Here is a 24,498-nt window from a genome sequence, read left to right on the forward strand (position 1 = left end):
ACTGCACTACAAGTAGACTTTAAGGACAATAAACTATAGAGCAGCTACAGACATCAGTCATTTAAATGAAGACACACATGTACTTTGCACTGTGTTCACATTATGCAGGGCCCCAGACTTACTTTTTTGGCCACTGACCAAAAAACAATTTTAACCTCACTCGTGCAAAATGGCCCAAAGGCATTTTGGGAAAACTCTGCAGGTTAAGGGAGGATTGTAAAATAATTTTAGTACAATGACTTAAACTGATCGAGTACTCTTGACTTAAAACTGAAAATGTTTTAACAACTCAGAAAAAAGAGCAGAAATTGCTTTTTGGGATTTTCAAGTAAACACAACTCAATTTTTAGAACAAGCTGTCACTGTTTGGTGTTACAGTGCAGAGCTTACATGCCTTATTCCTGGGAGCCCCCTCTACTTGTATCTATAAAAGTTGAACTGTCCCCTCAAGACACACAAAAAAGGTGATATATTGCTGTCAAAAATTAACATTGATTGATTGATTGTTTCATTGATAAACCCCTTAAAAAGGTCTACACATTTTTCTTTCTTTACATGATTTAGTAAGTGTTTTATCATAATTTTAGTTAATATAACCTATGCAAACTAAATTTGACAACCTCAGAGCAGACAATGCCTCATGCCCCCCATGACCCCAGGTTGGGAACCAATGGTCTAGCACAATGGCAAAAAAAAACAGAATCTCACATCAACAGCACTTAAACCCTTTTAATATTAGATCAGCAGCTGTGATTACCCTGACCTAAATTAGAAATATGTTAATCTTTTCAAACAGAGAGAGGGGGGTCTGCAAGACAAAATAAAACTTGAGCTTGCTTTTTCCAAGGCTAAGTCAGTGTGCATTTGCTCTGACTGGATCCAGTGCTCAGTTTTTGAGCAGGGGTCTCCTTGATTAATTACATGTCTTTTGAAAACTGTTTTCATTTGTTTCCAGGAAAAAGTGGACGATGAAAGGAGCGACAAAGATGAAACAGATGAATCAGAAGAGGAGGAGGAAGAGGAGGCGGGGTTTAAAAAGGACTCAAAGAAAAATGGACCATTGCTGAACGGTCACACAGTCCACAACAACAACCACAGCAAGAAGGAGTGAACGTAAAACGAGTGACAGGACGCAGGAACTTGAGAAGGACTCATATCCCTCAGCAGGGGAGCAGAAGGGAGGGATGAAGAGAGAGAGAAAGAAGGGGCATGGGGTTAGGGAGGGAGGGGGGACATGTCATTCCCTAAAAAACACAGAGCTGCAGGTATGTTGTAGAAATGTGACACTGATACTTCTGCACAACACAAAAAACACTTTCACATGCGCGCACTGTTAGAGGGCACAGAGATCCAGCAGATGATAGACACTACGTTACGTTCGGTGGCACGGCTATTCTGCTTTGTCACATGTTGTTGTCAGTGTGATGTCAGTCCCAAACTTTTCAAAGAGACAGGAGAGGAAATGGAGAGGAGCAAAGTGATGGGAGGACATGGGGGGGTGAGGCTGCTTCTACTTTAGCTTTCCTTGTTCAGTGTGCCTTAGAGCCAGCTAACAGCTGTTAAAATGCCATTTCAAAGCTTTCTGCTTTGATCCTGTGTTGCTTTATGTTCCTTTTTTTGTTTTCTATTAAAAGAACAAAAGAAGATGAAAGTGAATTTTTATGAAAGTGAGACAATGGGGCATTTATTTTCCTATTTTTTCTGTCTATGCAATGACATAAATGTTCAGCTATTACACCGTCTTTGCACAAATGACTCTTATACTGTAAGAGTGTGCAGTAGGACTGTGTGCCTCTGCTCTTTAATGATGCCTGTGCCATTTATATAAAAAAGTCTGCCTTGCTAGGTAAAAGGAGCTACTTTGGTGTCACTTTTGTAGATAAACTGCCAGAAAAATGTACTTTTAAAGCTCCTGTGAGGACTTTTTAGCTAGCTGACATTAATTCTGATGCCTCTTTATGACCTGAAAAGGCAAAAAGAGATCATCAGGGAGAAGATTGATTATTTCGGTATGGTTAAATGTTCATGTCAGTAAATATGCTGCCACTGGATAGGTGCTAGAGGATGTGATTAACAGCATGCTGCCAAAACAGCCTTTTTTATGAAAATCTTCAAAGCAAGGATTAACAGTGAATGATGTTTGAATGTTAAGCCAGCCTGATGATATTATTTCCCATAAAACACTATTTATTTATGAGCAGGGAAAGTTCAGCAAAGAGACAACCACTTTGTATACAGGGGGCACTGAAATCAAAACGAACCAAAAGTTCCTCACACGAGCTTTAATTTCTTTTAATTTTTTAATCCTGGATAGCTTAGTAAAGTCGTTTCAGTTTCCAAAAGAGACATCACTAACATGTATTTGCTCTTCTAGCTTATAAGAATGCCCAGAAATGTAATGCAATACAAATCTCAGCTTCCTGCCAGTTTTGATGGATAATAGGGTATTTTCCTCTCTGGTTTGGTTGAAGCCAGGATTGTAATAATACACTCAACTAATAGGATGATATGCATCATGATGCTGGGTTCATCATGCAAATTTATCAAGATTCTCTACAGTGTTTTTAATATTTACAAGTATATTAGACAGTAGTCAATGCACAAAGAAATAGTGCTGTTTTATTTCAGTTCCCTGATGTTCTGAACACCAAAATTTGCTTCCATTGTGTCATTATGCCCTTCTTCTTCAGATAAAGACCCTAAAGAGAGCAGTCAAAAGAGTACTGTTATGTATATTGTTGTCAAATAGGCTCATCCATCCATCTATTCTCTATACTGCACTGCACATACTGGTTAGGGATGCACCCAGCTGTCACTGGGTGAGAGGCAGGGTAAACCTGAAACAGGGCTTGCATGTAGAGACAAACAACCAGCTATGCTCAGACTCTGACCTATGGGCAATTTAGAGTCAACAACCAGCCTAGCAAGTCTGATTTTAGGAAGCCACACATGCAAACTCCATTAGGACCCTCTCTGACAGGGATTTGAACCAAGAAGAGGTGACAACACTAACCACTGCTCCACTGTTTAGTCCTCCAATCAATTCAATTGTTTATACTTTTCAGTTTTTGATTATACTCCCAGGTATATTCACATTCCTAACTGAAGCTGTTTGATCCAGCTAAGTCACAATGCTTATGCCTTCCCCTGAAAACCAATGACTCTTGGTAAAATCAAGGCAAAGGTGGGTTTCTTTGTGGGAATACAGGGGTTTACTAAAGCCAATGGAATGTGACAGATGAACCACTTCCAAGTTGTACAAACATGAACCAGATTTCTCCAATTCACTGCCTTGTAGCCTGGGTTAGATTTTTTTGCACCTGGGTAAAAATTTAAATTTTGATCCATGAGAATGATTTGAAGTATGATTCTGTATATGAAACGGGTTTACAGGTATTCTATTTGTAATCATTTTTTAGCAGGCAGTGATTGAGCTTTGAGACTGAGGAGTTCATGAAATGAGTGTTGCTGTTTTGTTGTCATGCTTTAAATTTGTTTGTATGTCAAGTGCCTTATCTGTAATGCATGGGAAGCTCTCTCTCCTGTCTTTATGTCCTCTCCTTTTCTTTCCTGCCTCCACCGCTTCACATCAGAGACTAGTATCACCTCCCTCCTTTAAATCATCCATCACTCACTTCTCTCCTTATCTTCATGAATCACACTTTCCTCTTAAACTCAGCCTCATTCCACCCCCACATTGTTTTTTCTTTTTTTTACTAACCCAGACCAACCAGCATCCTCCTTCATCCTCCCCGGTGATACAGAAGAAACAGCTGTGTCCTAATTACAGTGTTATATTATTTTTTTTGTATTTTTTTTTTTTGTTTGACAACTAAGTATTGTTATTAATAATAAATACAAAGATCATGAATCACAATAAAAGCACTCTGAAGTGGTTTTTATTTATTTATTCATCATGGCTGCAAACATGATGTAAAAAATATAATTCAACTTTATAAATTAAACATGATTTTGTTGCTGTTGCATCAATGTGTATGCAGCATTTTACTGTACTAGCTGTTCAGATTGAGTTTTTTTTGCTTACTAAATATAATTTAATTTACAGGAATGAATGAATAAGGTTCTATTCGATCATGTGTGTGGGGTTCCTGTGCTCTGAGAACCGAGCAGCTCCACTTTATATGAGGTTAGAAAAGACAGCAACTTTGATATTTTGCAAATGCTGATTGGAAAAATATTTTTTAGCCTATCCAGAAGGATTTTTGAAAAATGTATTAAACAGTATAAAATAAAATGGGAGACTTTTCTTAACCCCCTAAAACCATTAAACTATAACTGAAAAGTTTATATTCTAATTCACACACGGTTTGTACTGAACAGGCTGGTAGGAAATTGTTATCTCTAAAGAAACTACAGCAAAGCTGTCAGATTCATGAGATTTCTTAACAGGAAAAGAATTTCTGTGAAATGTAGTGGGGTTTCAGTAAGAATTTGCACATAATGTACATTTTGAGGTGAAGAAACCTGAAATTACATGCAAATACTTAAGTGGAATTACAGTTATGTAATTGTGGATAAGATCAAACACTTTTACGTATTCTAAAATTAAAACTGTGTGTAAAATACACTGTTGTGCAAACTTATTTACTTATTTTACAAGCACTTAATATAGAGACACTGACTTATTGCATGGACTGCTGCATAGATGTGGAAAAAAGAAAAGTTGAAAAGTATCCTTTTTTTTTTCTTCAGTATGGGAATCCAAGCCTAGAAATTAATAGTATGCGTTACAGCAGTGGTTCTCAACACGAGGGCTGAAATCCAAAAGTAAGTCATGGGTTGCAAATGTGTGCCTGGATAAAAATGTGGCAAAAAGTTTACGATGTATGGAATCCTTAAGCAGACATACAAATGTGTGTAAGTTTATGGCATGTTAGGCGCTAAGGATTCATCAACGCAGGGCTGGGGGCAGTACTTTTATAAAAGTAAAAGTACTTGTCTATTAATCTACTCAAGTAAAAGTAAAAAGTATTTAATAAAAAGTGTTCTTTAATGAGATGCTACTGAGGAATTGTACAGTAAAATTTGATCTTCCTTATTTGCAATAACAACAAGAGAATAGATCTCCAACCAGGTTGTTCAGGTAAAATCACAACCCCATAATAAAGTAAAATACAGGGCAAAATTGGCAGTGTCAAACACAAATAGAGTTACATTTAAATTTTAGAAGTGTCTATATTTGTTTACAGTATATATAGTTAAAATACACTTTATAAATATTTTACAATATGACAGAGCAGTAGTAACTCATGAAAATCTGTGGTAAGGTGGGTCTCCTCTGGCAAGAACAAAGCAGGGTCAAGCTCATAGCTAGGTGATGCTGATAAAGAATACACACTATGCATCCTTTAAAACACTTCAAGTCACAGACAGGAGCTCTAACAGTGGATAACGTCACGTATGGTGAAAATGTGTCACACATTAAAAAAAAACAACAATCCACTAGAAACAAGAGCAAAAAAAATCCCAGCAGAAATTAATGTACAACAACCAAACACAACTAAACACAAATGAAAACATATAAGGACTGAACTCCAACACTGAAGACGTTTTCACTCAGAATAGAGTAATAATTACACTCTTGGAGTTAAAATCCTCGCAGCATGTTTAACCACAAACTTATCAACACTCCATTTTTTTGATGTTTTGGGATGTGATGTGGAATCGTCCTCTCTTGTTATGTCTTACTGTGTACTGTAGTCAACAGAGGTGGAACAGTTACATGAGTGTTATACTCAAATAAAAGTGCAGTTACTCTCGTTAAATCTTCAGTAGAAGTAAAAGTACTGATTTCAAAATTTACTTAAATAACTAACCCCTACCCCTGAATGTAGTGGAGTAAAGGAAAAAGTTCCATGTCAAAAAAAGCACAAGAAGCTTACATTTGTATTTGCACAGAGGCTGCTCTAGTATAATATCTTTGCAATATACTAGCCCTTGGTTGAAGTCCTCTTTTGCTTGTGAATTAATTTTTTTTAGAGTGATTATCTGTTTGGATAAGAAGCACAATGTTTAGATATTTCAGATTTACATACCTCCAGGTCCCTCTGCTGTCAGCAGGGCGGAGCAGAACATGGATTTCCCAACATTTCACGTCATTTATATCTGAGTGATGTCCAATAGAGAGAGGAGGAAAGAAAACACAGCACACAGCTCGCGCTCCGCTAGCTTTAAACGCCATCTTAAACAGAAAGGGGGTTTAAACCGGGAGATAACAGGAAAGAAGGGCACATGAGGAGTTGAGGCGCACTTTTTTGCTTGTATTTCTTTACCGGATCGCTTTTGAGCTGCACTGGCCATGGATTCGGGCGTTTATAACTCAAAATAAAGGCGCGTACGTGAGGACAGAAGCGGCACTTGTTAGCTTGTACCCAGCTAGCAAGGGGGAGGGGTGGGGGTTTTCAGGATTTTTTCCGCAGCAGAAGTTGTTTGTTTATGTTATTCCAATCAGACATGTCCTCTTCAAACCCAGGTAAAGTGCCACAAAAGTCATAGCGACAGCTTATTCAAACTATACTTTGCAGCTGATGTTGTGTTTTGGGGCGTTTTATCATGCGGAGCTAAAGCGAACACTTTCCTAAAGATAGCGTGACAGCATCAGCTAAGTTAGCTTAGTAGCAAAGCTAATGCCACAGTGAGCACGGCTAGCTGCTATTGCATAAGTGATAGGCTGTTGGCATGCTAGCCAGCTCATAGTAGCTAGATTAGCGACTAGCTTACAGTTAAAATAGCATTGTTGTGATATATTTTGACGAGCTAAATGAGCCACGGTGAGAACAAAATCTAAGTTATCGCCGTTCTTTTTGTTTCTCGTATCGTTTCATGTCTGTTTTTAACATTAGCGGCCTCATTAATCTGTGTGTTGCTGTAATGTTACCTCAGAGGAGGGTGTCTTAGTTCTGTTCCACCATAACACGACTCAAGAAAAGTTCATCTTTCAGCTTGATTAATGCTTTTAATACATGCTGTGGGGTTCAATCACGGCCAGCTGTATCATTTTATGCTAATTCTGCCTTCTCTGCTGTGGTTCTAGTCAGCGGGTCTATTTCTTTTCTCGGCGCTGGAGGCACAATAGGAAATCACCTGTCAACTCTGTTTCTCTCTGCCTCTGTTATTTATAGATTTACCAGACCCAAGTCTGGGCATGGGGGCAAGTGGGACCCAAGGAAGTGGAGGGGCCGTTGTACCAAAAGGGGCCAACAAAAGAAGAGCAGCGTAAGTCTCTTTAGTGGTTCCGTTTGTGCTGATATGTTAGTATCACGTTATGTGATTTGCTGACTGCTGTACTTTTGTTTTGCTATTTGTGGTCAAAATTCTTGTGAGAATGTCTCAGTGAAGTCATTCGCATGGCTCTCTTCTCCTTCTTACAGGCCAGACTTTGATGATGATGAAGGAAGCAAGCTGTTCAGGTACATCAGTCTCAGTAAAGCGTGCGTGAGGTGTTACATTTTTATCCAGAGCTGCTGAGATAATAAGCAGTAATTCTTGTATTTTTCCTCAGGTGTGATGATGAAACGGGAGGCTCCAACAATGACAAAGAGCGCTTTGCCAGGTAGGAGGGTGAATCAGTAGAAATAAAAGTGTAAGGAGGGGGGATGGGGGAGAGCAGTGTTATTGATTGCTTGTATAACCCCGTGCTGCTCTCCCTCTCTGAGATTTTTTTTCTAACTTTTAAATAGTAGTGATTTTTGGGCCTTTATTTTAGTGGGTTGGTCTCATTTCCAGGTTTTTGGAAGAAGATCAAAGTTTTGCAGATAAGGAAAAACTAGCCAGGTATGGCCTGTACCACTGTGGAAGGCTCCTCTCCTGCTTGTATTCATATAAATCGTGAATGCACTTATCAGATACTATCCTGTCTTGCTGGGACCCCAGCACAGTGTTGTTTTGACAGCACAAAGTTGTCGGAAGATTGCGCTGCTCTGTGCATCTAATTTGGTGCTTGTCAGAATGTTTTGCCTTTTTGCCCAAGAAAGCTGGACGTCTCTCTCAGCCCACCACTGTGTTATGTGTCACTAACCGCTATGCTGTGTGTGACTTAGGGACATCTTTCATTTTAGTAATACCTTCATTTTGAGCAACTTCCCTCTCTGTCTCTTTTGTCTCCTCCCTCTCAGGGCACCTGAAGGGTCTTTCTCTTTCTGCACCTGCTCTCTGTTATCACACCAACTGGCCTTTAAAGACCAGACTTTCTCGCTTTCTCGCGATCATTTTTATAGATCATTGGCAACACTTTATTGTTTTTTACTTCTATTATTTCTCTCACCTGCTCTCATTCCCACTTCTTCTTCTTCCTCCCAATTGGCATACTTACATTGCAGCATTAACTCTAAACTCTACTCCATGTTGTCCACCTGCCCGTCTGTCTCCCCCATCTCAATCCCTCCTATTCTCTCCACCTCTGCCTCCCTCCCTCACGTCCTCACTCCAGGGAGAACCACAGTGAGATTGAGAGGAGGAGGCGGAACAAGATGACCGCCTACATCACAGAGTTGTCAGAAATGGTGCCCACGTGTAGCGCACTAGCACGAAAACCTGACAAACTCACCATCCTACGAATGGCTGTGTCTCATATGAAGTCTCTAAGAGGAAGTGGAAATACCAATGCAGATGGGTCGTACAAACCTTCCTTCCTCACCGACCAGGTATGAGGAACCGAGAGAGATAAATTGAGAGGATGCATGATTTGAATGTATTTCTTATTTCCAGAAATCTTGCTGAAGAGTAGGGATGGGTATGAATTGGGTTTTCTCCTGTACCGTTGCTCAATTGATACTTTTAAATAGTGCCTCTAACTAAATGGTGCCTAAATCGATCATTTTGAGAGGGGAAACGTTTATTTAACATTTATTTAACCAGATAAAAAACCCATTGAGATCAAGATCTCTTTTACAAGGGTGACCTGGCCAAGAGGTCAGCAGCACACGTCATAATAAATGATCTTATTCAAGAGACAATAAGCAATATGTTAGAACACACAATAACAATTAGAGGTAGATCACAATTGAAAGTGCAGCAGTATGAATCACAAGAAGAAATTAAAAACACAAGCACTGTTCCATTGTCTCGCATTGTCTGTCAGTTAAGATAGAGCGAAAGCTTTCCAGTGAAATAAGTTCTGACATTTTCAAATTAAAGTCTTGAAAGTCAACTGGTGAATAATAGCTGTCTTTGTAAATGATTTGGGTAAATTTCTGAAAAAGATGCAAGTAGAACAGAGGATAAGAAAAGGAAACAGATATAACTTCTTTATCTAAGAGGCTTAAACACATTTCATATGCTGACACTGAATCTGTAAAAGTAAAGTAAATGTGTCTGTCAGCACCCCTCATAGAAAAACAAGAGCAGAGCACAGACATTGCTCCAAACAGCAAAACAATTTAGATTTTCTTGCTCTGGTGAAATACAGAGAGTGCATATAAATCCCACAAATTCCATAACATATTTCATGTCTTTCATTTGGACTGGCAGGGGGTCAGAAATGGGTAGTTTGGTCATGAACTTAAGCATGGAAATCTGTGTTTTAATTTGATCTGGTTGGCATTGGATGTGTTGGAACTGGTTCCAGATTTCGATACTTATCCAGACCAAAGAGTAGGCCAAGGTAGGACAAGTTGTGCAGAAGTCAGCAAAGTCAGTGTTTACTCATCCATCACTGTCAAAACAAACAGTTCGAGTTGACCCTTCTGAGCTCATCTAAATTAAGTGCAGAAAGAGTGAAAGTCGCACCTTTCGACCATGTGAGCCAGTTTTCACACATATTAGCCAGAGCACAGCTGCTATTTTAAACTATTTTAAGACTGTCTTTGACAATCCTGGTCTTGTCTAAATTTGTTGTGTGTTAACAGAGCAGTCTCACTCCAGGCCTTTGGCTGTTAAATCAGGCTTCATAAATATCTATTGAGTGTAAGCTTCTCTCATCAAGCTTCTGATGTAGTACACCAGGTGAACATCCTTGTTGATTGTGACAATTAGCAGCTAGTATCATCATGAATTTGAGCCTGTCTTTATACTTGCTCACCAGGTTTACAGTTTGGATAGAAATACCAAGAAGAGAAGTAATTTGGACAAAGGGTGATTTTCTAAAGAGAAACACAGCTGTATTTGCCTCCTGCTTAACCTGTTTTTGATGCCATCTGTCCATAGGAACTGAAGCACCTCATACTGGAGGCAGCAGACGGCTTCCTGTTCGTGGTGTCATGTGAGACTGGCCGCATCGTTTACGTCTCAGACTCCCTGACACCGGTCCTCAACCACTCACAGTCTGAATGGCTTGGTTCTTCCCTTTATGACCAGCTTCATCCAGACGACACAGAGAAGCTCAGGGAGCAGCTCTCTACAGCAGAGAACAACAACACAGGTACAACACGTGCACGGATGGCAGATTTATCAAAAAACATGTCTGTTTGTCATGTTTTTTAAATATTGGCATGTGAATCCCTCATTACTGCTATGAATTAAGTCGTTTTTTGTCCTTGTCTGTAAAGGCAGGGTGTTGGACCTAAAGACAGGAACAGTGAAGAAGGAAGGCCAACAGTCATCAGCCAGAATGAGTATGGGAGCCCGTCGATCATTCATCTGTAGAATGAGGTGTGACTTATACTATATTGCTGAATTTTCCAGTCTAAAGTTTGGTTTGAAATGTGGCCTCAGTGCATTGATTTGTCTGTGTTGTGGTTGGTAAACATTTGCAGGTGTGGCACTTGTCCAGTGGAACCATTGTCCATGAACAGACTAAATTTTCTTAGGAATAGAAACAGGTAACCAAAACTAAAAACTTTCTGGTGTATTTGTTTTTGTTATTCCATCGGATGTTTTATGCAGCAAATGAGCATACCTCCAGTTAACTGTGGGACCCATGGGACCCACTGATTTGACGTATGTTTACCATCTCTTCCTTTACCTCAGGAATGGTTTGGGTGTAGCAAAGGAAGGGGAGCCCCAGTATGTAGTGGTCCACTGTACAGGATACATCAAGTCATGGCCCCCTGCAGGTAAAATCAATAATCTTAAAAGGTTTGGCATATTCAGCAAAACCATAAGTAGATTTGCTGTATAACTTGCTTGGACCTTCATATGCGGCTTTATCATTTATTTGTGTTTTATATATAAACATTTTTCCTGCACATTTGTGTGTTAGGAGTGTCATTAACAGATGATGAGGCAGACAACACTCCAGGGAGCCGCTACTGTCTAGTTGCCATTGGAAGATTACAGGTATGATTTAACAGTCTACTGTGAAGAAATGCCAAATTTTTGATAATTACAGAATACGGTTTTAGATTTTTTCAGTTTAATAACACAGCGTTATAGCTTTCAGGAAATGGACCAAAGATCCTCTTGAATGGATCTTTACCACTTCCCTTCAAACCTATATACTTGTATACATCTCTCTAACAAACTGCAATAACATGAGCCTTTTATCAGCAGTCCAGAATAAAATTGCTTTAGTTTGTGTCGTAAGAGACGTCTTTTGAAAACTATATTTACCATCTGGTCACAACCTACAGTCTTATCTGGAGTGGACTGTGTCTCATGTTTGCACTCTTGCACAGTGTTTTGAAATCTTTTTTGAGCTTAAAAATGAGATTAAATTCAAACTATTGTGGACACTGAGGGTTTTTAATACTGATGCAATTTTATTTTAAATGTAAATAACCAGATTGAATAGAACCTATGTATACTTCACAAAATATGTGCCAAATTTGGCCTTTAATACATCAAACTTGTTGTTCCTTGCTTCTAATATTGGGATGTCTTTTGTCCCCTCAAAGGTGACTTGTTGCCCAGGTGAAACAGACATCAACAGTATCAGTGTTCCAGTGGAGTTCATCTCGCGTCATAACTGCCAGGGCATGTTCACATTCGTAGACCATCGCTGCATGGCTGCTGTCGGCTACCAGCCACAGGTAAGACTTACAGCTGTGGGAAATGTCCGAGACACGGACTGTTTACAGTGGTTCTCAACTGGTGGGTCAGGGCCCCACAGGTTACAGAGCTGTTAGCCTAGAAAAAGTAATGTGGCAAAAATTCTCTGATGTACTGTAGCTCTGAGCAGACACACATTTATATATAAGTATTTAACTCTGTTTAGCCATTATAATGAGTACATTCAAGCTGTCTTAGAATTTGACTTATTTATCCTGATATCTAAGATAACACAGCTGGTTTTTCACATAATGTGTTAATTCCTTGAGATTTTATCAAAGGAAGCGGTAAAATGAAATATTTACACGCTTAGACTTCCAGAGCTTCCATGATGATGACTCATCATGTCTTGTCTCTTTGTCAAATCACATTTTGTCCACACTGCACATTTTTGAATAAATACATTTGACTGGATAAAGAATGATAGGACATTTGGGCAGTGATTTCATAACAAGGATGTGCAAGGGGTTGCTGGTGCAAGACCTGTTAGAACCACTGGTTGATTAACCTGACACGCCAGATGGATTTGTTTCACACATCCATCTTGGAAAGCTTCAATAGGAAACGTTTGAGAAAAGGCAGAGGATTTGAAAAAAACTCGGAGTGTGATTGGATGAACGTTCTGTCTATCACATCTCCACAGGCCAAAAAGAGCAACAAAACACATGACGTAGCAGCTATCTAGCGGCGCTTGCGCTGCTACCAAGGATTAACACAAAATATGGCGACTATAGACATGTTAGTACTCGACTTTTGTCATTTTTGAAAAGAAAACAACTCACTGCTGTTCTTTGTTCTTCTTTTCATGAAGACATGTCGTCAAGTTCTGATAAAACTGGCACTTTAGCAGCATCCACGCTAATCTCTTCCTCCATAACTGCACTAGCTCTTGTTGCTGCTTGTTTACGTCACGACACTGCCGTGCCTGAAAGTACTGCCCCTCGTCGCTGATTGGTCCTGTCGACTAACGGCTAACCGGGCCCAAGCGGTTAAGACAGGAGCTTAACAAGATGGATTTGCCAGTGAAAAACAAGGAAACGGGCGTATCCATCTGCTTTGCAAGGTTACTGGTTGATGAGATGGCCTCACCTAAAAACCAGTTTGGAAAAAGGCCGAAAGGCCGTGTTGACACCATGGATATAATAGATTGGGATTTTTCTTTTTTTTTTTTTTTTTTTTTTTTTCTTTAATTTAGTTTTCAATTTTTTTTTTAAATTTCAGTATATTTTGATTAGTTTTTGCAGTGTGGTTGTTAGTTTAGTTTTATCTTTCAAAAATGTCACATTTTAGTTTAGTTTTTTATTAGTTTGTGTTTTATTTGTTTCAGCAATATGGAATACTTGACAGGGACGAGACCCAAAAATGACACAAAAGTAAACATCGTATAGTTAAAAAAAAAAAAACATTCAAATGGACTACACTTCACTTTTCATTTTATTTTCTTAAGAACTAAATTGCCATAATGTTGAGACTTGTACATGTCATCAAGTATGCAGCCATCAAAGACTAAAACTATGGAGATTTTATCCATATTTTCATTTAATTTTACTCAGTTTTAAAAGCACAGGTTTTTTTTCAGTTTGGTTTCTTTTGTAAAGCTTAGTTTTGATTTAGTTTTGGCTAACTAAAATTACTTAAACATTTTTGTTTTAGTTATTAAGTTAGTTTTAGTTGACTACAATAACCTTGGTAGACACATTTTTGTTAATGGTGGATGTTTAATGTGTTTTGCGTTGTAGGAATTACTGGGGAAGAATATTCTAGAGCTCGCCCACCCTGAGGACCAGGGCTTACTGAGAGACAGCTTCCAACAGGTAAGACTGTGTATATGTGATGTTTCAGAGTCCTTTTTATCTTAATTAAACTGTTAGTGAATAAAACATCAATGCATTTAAACTTACTTAAAAGACTACACCTCCAATAGTAATTTTCATCTTAAACCAAAGCAGCAGAACCTTAGATACTGTCTCTTAATTCCACAAGTCCTTAATTCCTGTCAAAACCCATGTGTGCATATTATCCTCAGTGCATAACTACTCATGTCGTTCAGCTGTACAGATTTGGCTATGGCATTGCCAGCTAATGACTGACATGCTTGAGGACCAATTAGCTTGTTGCTGCTCTAACTGAGGCAAATTACCTGGCTTGTACAACTTTATCCCCAAATGAACTGGGCAGATCTTGGCTTTCTCTAGTAGTTGTTTTTTTGTTGATGTTGTTTATTTATGGACACTTCCTTTGAGAGCCAATTTCTATTCTATAGGCTAACCAGGTTTCTATTCTGCATTTAATCATGAGGATTTGATGCTGAGATAGCAGTTTGGCAGAAAGAAAACATGACTGCAGGCATTTGTTGTAGATTAAAGATTTGCAGACAAGAACTAGATTTAAGAGTTTGTCTTAATTTGCGACTTTCTACTTCTTCTAAGCTCCTGAAGTGTCTGATGCACATTCATGGTGTAAGGACAGATATTAACAGAGGATTTTGTTGTTTTTAAATAATATCTGTATCCTGATTACTCCCCGTTGCTCTTTGTTGCTGTTTGCATGTAGACCTAAATCTCATTGATCACCAGATTATGACTGTTACTCGTACCAAAATCATGTTTGCAGGTGGTGAAACTAAAGGGCCAGGTCCTTTCAGTCATGTTTCGTTTTCGCTCTAAATCAAGAGAATGGATCTGGATGCGGACCAGCTCCTTCACCTTTCAGAACCCATTTTCAGAGGAGATAGAGTACATCATCTGTACCAACGTCAATGTCAAGTGAGTAACGCTCTGATTTTGTCACTACCACTGTTTATGTAACCTGATTACACAATGCAGTACAGCACAGAATGAAAGTATTGACGTGTTGAAACATGAATTGTGAAAGATTCTTCAGATTGAATGCTTTTCTATCACCCTGTATCCCATTCCCTCTCCCACCCTCACCACTAGCCTCTCAATGACACGCACTGACCACTCTCTCTTTACACATTTCCTCTGCACCCGCCTCTGATTTTGGGGCAGTAGAAACTCGACCCAGGACCCCCTCACTCCCATCTCCTCCCCAGGGGGCTCGCTGCCCCCCTCCCTGGGTCAGAGCAGCCCTAACTGCCCTCCTGTAGGGCTCAGCCCCAGCCAGGTGGCCACCAGGTGAGACCAGGCCTGGCCTGAACATCTTCCCCTGCATGGGAGACCAGGGGCTGCTTCTTCATGGGAAACTACTGCTGAGTCAAGCAGTTTTTTCTATTATTTTCATTTCCTACTTTGGGTGATTTCTCTGTCTCAGTCTCTGTTCCTCTGTAGAGTTGTTAATGTGTTGTTGTCTAATCAGGAGCATGTTTATCAGTTACTATTGTTAGAAGTGAAACATTTTTAAAACAGGTGGTGCAGCATGTTGGCGTGGTACGCATTTATATAACAGACCTTCCTTTGCTGAAGCGTGCCATTGTCTTCCTCTTCTCTCCTGGTTTCTTCTTTATGTTGCCATGGCTACCGGTGGCGGGTTGAGTGCTACTTTGTCAGCAGGTGTTTGGGATTTCTCTCTCAACAGTTGAGGGCATGGAAATGGAAATGAGGCTATTTTTGACCAACTATCTCTGTTTCCCTTTTCAGGCAGTTACAGCAACAGCAGCAGGCTGAGCTGGAGGGAGGCGGAGCCAGAGATGGTCTGTATGAGGCTGGACCAATCACAATGTCACAGGTAAGACCACACACGCCAGGGCTAATGAATGTACGCTGTATTTTAATACAATACTATGGCCTGTTTCTCTCACTTTAATGACTGGAATGGAAAGTGGCAGGTTATTGATTCTTTGCTCAGCAGGAGAAGAGAACAGCATGTAGGGAGAGTCCGATATCTCAACTGCCTGCTGTTTCTGATTTAATTAGCTGGAACACTTTCTGTGGAGTGCTTGGGACTATTCTATTGTATTTTTTAACCTTTATTTCACTGGAGTTTTCCCACTGAGATACAAAAGTCTTTCTAACAAGGGAGTCCTGGCCAAGACAACAGCTCAGGAAGTTCCACGCATTACAAACAACAGACCATAACAAACAAATGTTACATCAAGGGATAAATATGCAGCATTCATCAAAAAAATGATTATACATTGTTAAGTATGGAGGGTTTTAAAGTTTTGTAGTAACAGAAAAGTCAGATAGATGAATCATCCTTAAACTAAGAGATTAAGCATTTAGGTTTAAACTTCAACTACAAGTACATCTCAAGAATATAATGAAAAGGTTCAATATTTTTTGTCACTCATTTCAGAAAGGGGAACCCATATATTATATAGCCCCCCCCCCCAAGCTATCCGTTGTGCCGTTCTAATTTTTGGTCCAAAAGATATGGGAGAGGAATTGTATGCAAATAAAAAACCTAAGTCATTGGTATTTACTGTGTCACACATAAAATGTTGGAATTTTAATTTCTGTTTAGGTTTATTTTGTGTCTTCATAATCCCATAATTTTTTTTGATTCAAGTGACATTACTGCAGCACACACATGCTTAAAGCCCAGTTTGTCCTTAAAAAAGGATTTTTGAGCTTGACTGTGCACCACAGGGTTGAGTTTTTACAGGCTTTTTAGGGCAACAGGTCCAGGTGAGACATAGCAGTGAAAAAAACAGCATAGGGCTCAGAGGGTTACCTTACATGAATTTCAAATGAAAACAATTGACTCTGGGTGAAAGAACCTGTAATCAGCATTCAGAATTGTTTTTGCAACTTAAAGTTATTTTCCATCCTTGTGGCAGCAGGGAGACGTGGCTCAACTAAAATTTGCTGAAAGGAACAATAATGCATGCAATAATAATTCAAATAAATACAATGTATGCACTTAACATTGACCTTTATTGACATTAATGCTGATAACCCCCCACAAAATTTTAAAAATACATTTTTTTGATAAATTAGTTCAATTGTGGTGTTAAAATTAAGAAATATCAAACAAACTAGAGTTTTTAAACTTATTTGTGGTTTGTAAATTAGAGTGTCTTAATTCACTGAGCAATAATATTTATAAACTGCAAATGAGCCCAGCAGACACACATCAGGTACGAAATAACTTCTGCTGTAAAGTGACTGATCAGGTGTTCTGTTACCCCGAGGTAGCTGAAGTTGCTGACTGATGTCCATTGGTCTCTTGTCAGTGTAATAAATGTAGCGCAGGCCAGATGCTTCACTTTAGTTGCCAGTTCACGGATTCTTTTACAGTAGTTCTCGTAGGTGTTCTGTGGTACGGGTAATCCGAGGCGACCCAGATGATGTCTTGAAGCCCTTGTCGTCAACGATGTCGATGGTCTGCAGTCCCTGGCGACCCATTCGCGATCGCATTAGTTGGCTTAGATATTTTAGTTTTGGGGACAAATCTGGGTCTGCTGGATTGCGCCAGGGTAGCAGGTCTAATAAGTATTCAAATAAAAAGTATACACCGTAGCTGTAGTAATTCTTTGATTCACTGAGAAACTTCAGTTTAAAACTTGTACGTATTGTACCTTTAACATTGGGGGAAACTTCTACAAAGAATATACTAAAACGAGGGATGCACCGAAAATTCGGCCACCGAAAATGGCCCAAAAGTGCATTTTCGGTTTTCAGCCGAAAGGCTTTTATCACCAAAACAACAAGGCCAAAACACAACGTTGTGATGACGCAAGCAAAAACCGCGGCCAGCATGTGCTTGGATCAGTGGTTCTCAAATAGGGGTACGCGTATGTGAAGGCACTCCAGGGGGTACACGAGATTTTCAAAATACATACCGGCTATTTATGAAAAATAGCACCTTTCTTTGCACGTCAGGAGCGAGTATATTACATACATTCTAAAATCACATTCGTGCTGCAAACGTCTGCAGTGTGTCTTCTCTGTCCTCTGATAAACGGTGAATTCATTGAAGCGGAAGATGAAAGGAGGTTTGTCCCTCTCTGTCCTTCACTCCGTGCGTAATGCGGCACTTTTACTCACAGCCAGGAGGTCAGTGCCGTGTTGTTTCACGGTTTCATTCATTATGCCAGCCAAGTTTGTAAGAGGAGGGACTGACTTTTCATTCATTCTATGTCAAATATGATCAATAAGAGTTATAATATTGCACAGCTGAGGCTCGCGGTGAGAGGAGTTAACTCTCTCCACAGCGCACAGACTGGTTGTGTTCCAGACTGGTCAGAGGAGTCATTTAGCTGGTTGATCCGCAGCATTTATAAGTCGTTTGTCTGAGGTCAGAGAATACTGTGTTGGTAAATATTTCACTAAAGTCCCGTTAGTTTAGAAACAGCTCCAGCTGTGTGAGTTTTGCTCCAACGAGCACACATGGTGGTGGTGCCAATTTTTAAGGCAGACAGAGGAACAAAAACATCCTCCTCTCCAACACCACCTGATGTTTGACATCTCCTCATATCTGTCTGTATCAGTGCTTGTGCTTTTGCCTCTTCTTTTTTAGCCTGATAGTGAGGGAGACAGGCAACAGGCAGCCCGACATGTCTATGTGAACGTAAATATGCTAATTACATATCCGCAGCAATGTTGCGCTGCGAAATGATGTTGCAGGTGTGGAAGTTTGCTTTGACTCACTACAGGTTCTAAATGTAAATATTTTGTGTAAATAATTTACATGAAAAAATTGCATATAGAGTATAAGGACCTTAAGTTTATAAACTGGAGTTAATATTTTGTAGGCTCTTAAATTTAATCACCCTTAAACCCCCCTGAGTCTCCCCCATGGCAGAATGGTTTGACCCACACTGGAACATGCCTGTCAGTCACTGTATTCACAACCTCTCCATTCATAAAAAGGTTCATGATTTATATTTTGTGAAGAAATTCTGATCTATAACTAAGTTTCTGATTTCAGTTTGAGAAGAGAGAAGTCTTTTTTATGATTTGTTTATTATTTACAGGTTTTTAGTTTTTTCTAGCTCTATGTTTTTATTTCCAAATTGTTCCAGAGAGACCACTGCAGCCGAGCAAAATTTTGCACACTTCTGGGTTTAAAGCCTTTCCAGTCACTGTTTTCAATAGCTACATTATTTGAATTCCCACATTTAGAGATGAGAAGATGTGCCATGACTTTAGTCATGCATTTTTAACATTTAAAATGTTTGAAAAAAAAAACAACTAATATTTGTAATTTGAAAGTGTTTATCAGTTAGAAAGTTTGATAAATTAGACGGCTGTCACAGCACTCTATGATGTCTTTCTTTTTGGCCAAAAAGTTTTGCGCTGTTTAGGGGGTACTTGGCTGAAAAAATACTTCACAGGGGGTACATAACTGAAAAAAGGTTGAGAACCACTGATTTATTAATGTATACATGAGTGCAGTCAAGTTAAACATTTTATTTTTTATTTTATTTTATTTTGCATTGTGTATTGTTGGAATGAAGTGCTTAATAAATATTTACAAAATTTTGTAATTGATTTATTCTTTGAAGCATTAATATTAATTTTTTGCAACTGCAGTTGATTTTAGTGAGGTTAGTACCCAGTCATAGCCATAAATGCAGTGGTATTAATAATTGGCATCATAATATCTTTCGGTGTTTCGGTTTTCGGCCCTGCTTTCCTCATTTTCGGTTTTCGGTTTCGGCCAAGAATTTTCATTTCGGTGCATCCCTAACTAAAGCTAAGCCAGCCACTACAGCCAGCTCTTGTCTACAGAGCCATTCACATAACACAATATCAAGCTCTTTAAATAACATGTGGAGGTGTTGTATGTCAAGCTAGATCCCTGACTGATTCTTTCATGGTCCTCAGATGCCGGTGCAACCTGTGACGGCGGCGGGGCCAGACCATAGCAAGAGCCTAGACAAGCCAGACCTGTACCCCACCCTCTACCAAGGCCAAGATCAGACTAAAGGCCTGTCTTCCAATCCCAACCCCACCGCCCAGATCTATCCTCCAGCCAACAACTTCCCTCCTGCTCGTACCAATGAGCCATACAGGTAGGAAGACTTTCTGTGTGCATACATGTCAGTGCAGTTGTTAACATGCAAATCAGATCCTAAATGCCACACCTGGAGGTGACTCTTTGCTCTTCTTGTCAGTCTTGGAGCATGCTGAGGCTGGCCACACTAGATGATTTTCGAATCTTAAACAGTTTAAAAAACGTGGGAGAGTACAGACATGAGGACAGTTTCAAACAGTTTTTCAACGTTAAATCATCTGATTGCACACACCGGACAAGCTTAATTTTATAATCTTTGAGATGTTTTTCCGTGGCTGAAATTTGGCCTGGTGGTTCATAACACAGTGGCCTGTCATACAACAAACCTACAATAGAGATTTTGTATTACTGTACATGGAATTTAAAGTGTAAGGAATGATGATAAATTAAAAAAAATGATGTGGGTTCGTTGGTCCAGCCTAAAACTCTACTAACTTACTTGTTCATATGGCCAATATTTACAGCTGATGTGGACAGATTTTTATAGCTGTAATATCGGTTGTAAATATTTGCGGGAATATCATAGCATTGACATGATATAATGCCAATTTAATATCCTATATATCTATTGATTGATCTGCATCATTATTGTGAAGTATTGATTCAGCCTACAACATTGTACTCATGGTGTGTAGCTCATGGGATTGTTGAACACAGTTTCTGTCTACTCAAGTAACATCTGTATTTTAAAGAACCACGGTACTAGTACCAGGGAATAGAGCTGATACATGGTGGTTACCAGAACTGAGGTTTAACAAGCCTCTTGACAAAAATAGATTGATCTTGAAACTGAGGATAACTCTGCTGAATACCACAACACTGATATAAACACCATCTTTTTTATCTTTTTTTACTGAAAGGAGTTTATGACCTCCTGTTTTAACTTGTGCATTTTTCTGGTGGGTTTAATCTGCTTTCTCTTTCATTTCTATTTTTCAAGCACTTTGCAACCATGTTAAGTAAAATGTTGGTTTAAATCCTAACTTACTGGAGTAAAGTAAGGCCCATCTAAGCTAACATAACACAGTCTTCTTTTACTCTGACACTTAAATGAAGACATTGTTTTTTATTATTTATTTATTTTCACACATGAAATATACAGTTTTTGTGACAATGATGCATCTTTTTAAACATCAGGTAAGCTTTTTCATAGATTTCAAGTCCAAAATCAGTCCAGTAGTAACATAACAAAAATTCCAGGGGTCCACTTTCTCTGCTACACTTGCTACATCCAAATCAGCCATCCTAAGCTCCTTGCTGAATAAACTGTTCAAGAATTCAGCCATTAGCCCTGGCTGACCCCAGTTTAAAAGAAATTGGGCATTTGAGCAACAGCAATGTAAGAATTTTGAAAGCTAACAGTATTACAATAGAATTGGTGTCCAGAGTGGGCAGTCTACTATACATTGTGGCCCTAGACTGTTGCCAAACTCTAAGTGGTTTCTAGTTGTGGTGGTTTCCCACAGCAGAGTTCTCTAAGTCTCCAGGGAAAAACTCCCAGTCCTCTAAATTGTAAATCTGTCACAAACTATCGTCCAAATGAAGGCTAAAGGAGAACAAAGGCTCCTACATGGGCTTTAAGTGGAAGCAGACTCTGTCAGACCAGATTATGGTCCGTTCAGAATGTAATAACCACAGTTATGGTTTCAAGCAGCTACACTGAATCTTTTGTTCACTTTAAATAAAAGTTTGTTTTGGCTTCTTAACTGACATCTCGAGGTGTCATGTTTGTTCTCAAGTTTGTTTTGGTCAATCTTGATGACATCTAGGAAACGGAGCTCTCATTTTGGTCACTTTTGTCCGCAGGCAAGTCAGCATGGCTTCACAGATGGCTCAGCCGGCCCACTCAGCAGGGCAGATGCTGGCTCAGATGTCTCGACAGAATGGAGCCCAGCACTCTGTCACTCCCTCCAGCACTGGCAGCCCCCTCCATGGTGGACCAGCAGGAGCATGGCCTGGAGCTGCAGCTGGAGTCAGACAACAGTTTAACAACCAGGTAAGACAGTAGATTCACTCTTATTTTAGCTAGGGCTGTAGTGTGTGCCTCAGTTCCAGATTTCATATTCCTTGTTTTATATGAACTATACTTAACTATAAGGGATTAAATGCAATTATTCTTCCTTTTCTATCCAGCAGGTGGCTCCCCAGGCAGCAAAAACCATGTCCCCACAGTTTGCACCCATGGGAGGATTTGCAGGTGGCTCATCAAACTCTTTTGGCCAGATGCCTACAGGTGCTGCACCCACCCCAACCAGCGGCGCTAACTACCAGCCAATTAATAACCGTGCCAGTCTCAACAGCAATGGTTATGGTAGGTGTGGTGCACAAACATGTGATTCTGGGTGTGTTTCATCCATGCAGCCTCTCACCCCTTTCTACTTTATCCCAGATGGCTCTCAGTCCGGGGCTCAGTTTCCCTCTCGGGCAGCAGAGGCTGTGTGGCCACAGTGGCAGGGCCAGCAGCACTCACAGAATAATACAGAGCAGCATCCTCACGCTCAGGGCAACCAGCAAGACATGTTTCCTGTGAGTGATGCAAACTTAATCCCACTACTTCCAATACCTATTTTTGCTCTTTCTGTGAAAGTAAACCCCTTTGTCTCTCTGATGTGATGCAGGATGTGTTGTCTATGCTGGACCAGTCCGCCAACTTCGGCAGCGATGACTTTGAGATTCCAATCTACTCTTCGTTCAATGAGTGACTTCGTCAATACTTGTCGTTTGGACTTTAATTTTGTCCTCAGTCTCTCTTAGATTCAGCTCTTCTGCTCCTCTATTCGTCCAGCTCCTGAGAGTGGCACTCTTCCCTTGCTTTGCATGGCTCATATTGCACTGCCACAAGCCATTTCAAGATGTTGGGAGATATCTCTCTGCAGATACAGGAGAGAGGAAAATCAAGGATTTGCTACTGACTAAAAGATGATTATTTTAACAATTTTCTAGCCAGTGTAAAAGAATTCTTTAGCTAGCACTGCCCAAAGCTCAACAGCCTATGTTGTAGATATGTGAAATATATATATATATAAATAAATATATAAAACCGCACAATCACATAACCACACTTGAATAGACTGCACAAAAACACTCTTAAACTCTGGTTAACAAAAAAACACAAGATTCACAAAGGCCTTTTAGTCTAATATGTTCCTAGTTTTTCTCAGGCATTGATGAAGAGTGTACTTTTGCTGTTGTTTCCCTTTAGCATGTAGATTAATCACTCAAATTGTTGATTTAAACTCTCAGGAAATCGCAGGGATATTCAGCTTTGATTTTCTTTTTCTTTTTTTTTTTTTTTAACTCAGCTGCACGCAAACCACCACCGTCTGTGCTAACCTCACTCAGATTAAAATCCTCTGCATGTCAGCACTGCTTTCATGGAGCGCTTCTACAAAATGTAGATTTATACACAGAACAGTTTTTTATGTACACTGGTGGCTTCACTCGAACATTTGATTATTTCCTGTTGTGATCTCTTTTTTTCATATTTCATTGGATACTTAAGTAACAGACTTAGTGTAACAAAGGCTACGTACTGTTTGTCAAGGTGCCCGCTGGAAACGTTAATCTATTTTTCTTTGCCAATATATACAAAAATAAATAATGCATGTTTTTTATGTATGTAAAGTGGATACATACAGAGCCATTATCAGCGTTTATACAGGGCTTCTGACTTGCTCAAACTTCTTCCTATCGCCCTGCAGTACTCTGTACCAGGTCTGAGTTTCTCCTGCTCATTCTGTAAAAGAAAAAGTCACAGCAATAATTAACAAGCAGGAATTATGTACTTTAAAGCCATTCTTTATTGTTGTTATTAATGTTGTCCTTGATTAATGTTATTTTAAAAAATGAGAGATGAGGTAGTAATGTTTGATTTAACTAAAATATTTCCCAGTATTTAATTTCATTTGAAATTTTTGATGACTTCTCCACCCCCCTTTTTAATTAATATTTTATTAACGGTTTAATCAGGGTGTTAAGGATCAAAATGGAATTAAAAGAACGATTCGATCTAAAGTGGACTGAATCTCCACGTGTGTTTTACAATCATTTTTTGGTAAGTTGTATCATAGAGTTTTTTTGGGATGAAATATTTTAACAAGTAATTTTAGTTTAATTGACCCGCTTATGGCAGTTTGATACCTGCACACATGATGACTAATTATGTAATTGTATGTAAACCCATGCTGATAATTGTCCTGTTTTCATCTTTAAGAGGCTTGTATGTCAGTGACTGTGTTGTCTTTGTTTTTGTTTTTTTTTTTAACTCTTTGGTTTCTCTGTATCCAGGTTTTTTTTCAATGATGTGAACTTTTATCAGTTAGAAACACAAATTATAAATATACTGTACATGTTTTTGAAATGTTAAGCGAGAGAAAGAAATGTTTGTTTTTTGTATTAAATTGTTATATTGTTGGAGATGAAGCCTCACTGTGTTTTGATTTTCACACTCACTTGACTTTATTCCCAGCGTAGCTCAGGTTCGCTGTTTAATCGTAGCGAGAACTTCACCGATGACACTCATGCAAGAGTCATGGCTGTCTTTAATTACATCCCTGCGTGTTTCACTGCCCTGAAACTGTTTGTTCTTAACTGGTGAAGTAACAAAAACCAGCTCTGCTTTGGTTGGCC

General features: G+C 39.3%; 2 protein-coding genes across 6 annotated transcripts in view; both read left to right on the forward strand.

The window, feature by feature from the left end:
• cers2b (ceramide synthase 2b) overlaps nt 1-3,876 on the forward strand; it is a 38,693-nt gene extending 34,817 nt beyond the window's left edge. The window contains exon 11 of the mRNA XM_041794344.1: nt 956-3,876. Within this exon, the coding sequence (XP_041650278.1) occupies nt 956-1,111 (156 nt within the window). The 3' untranslated portion in view covers nt 1,112-3,876. The remainder of the gene's footprint in view (nt 1-955) is intronic.
• Nucleotides 3,877-6,162: 2,286 nt separating this feature from the next.
• Nucleotides 6,163-24,279, forward strand: arnt (aryl hydrocarbon receptor nuclear translocator). 5 transcript variants are annotated; one of them, XM_041794339.1, is made up of 20 exons: nt 6,163-6,493; nt 7,143-7,236; nt 7,392-7,430; nt 7,523-7,573; nt 8,450-8,663; nt 10,165-10,378; nt 10,506-10,608; nt 10,713-10,778; nt 10,927-11,012; nt 11,159-11,235; nt 11,793-11,927; nt 13,686-13,760; nt 14,560-14,711; nt 14,961-15,083; nt 15,546-15,633; nt 19,680-19,867; nt 21,676-21,865; nt 22,003-22,180; nt 22,259-22,395; nt 22,488-24,279. In XM_041794339.1, exons 1-20 carry the CDS (start codon nt 6,457-6,459, stop codon nt 22,569-22,571), a joined length of 2,331 nt encoding a protein of 776 aa, XP_041650273.1. In that variant the 5' UTR covers nt 6,163-6,456; the 3' UTR covers nt 22,572-24,279. The 5 variants fall into 5 exon arrangements, with proteins under 5 accessions (XP_041650273.1, XP_041650274.1, XP_041650276.1 ...); XM_041794340.1 differs by having other exon boundaries at nt 22,006-22,180; XM_041794341.1 differs by lacking the exon at nt 6,163-6,493 and adding an exon at nt 6,522-6,791.
• Nucleotides 24,280-24,498: the final 219 nt, after the last annotated feature.

Source organism: Cheilinus undulatus, linkage group 8 (assembly GCF_018320785.1).
Source record: "Cheilinus undulatus linkage group 8, ASM1832078v1, whole genome shotgun sequence".
Lineage (NCBI taxonomy): Eukaryota > Metazoa > Chordata > Actinopteri > Labriformes > Labridae > Cheilinus > Cheilinus undulatus.

Coding starts and splice junctions, on each gene's coding strand:
- arnt (XM_041794339.1), top strand. CDS start 6,457: ATGTTATTCCAATCAGACATGTCCTCTTCAAACCCAG. Junction 7,237..7,391: donor GCCAACAAAAGAAGAGCAGC/GTAAGTCTCTTT, acceptor TCCTTCTTACAG/GCCAGACTTTGATGATGATG. Junction 7,431..7,522: donor GAAGGAAGCAAGCTGTTCAG/GTACATCAGTCT, acceptor ATTTTTCCTCAG/GTGTGATGATGAAACGGGAG.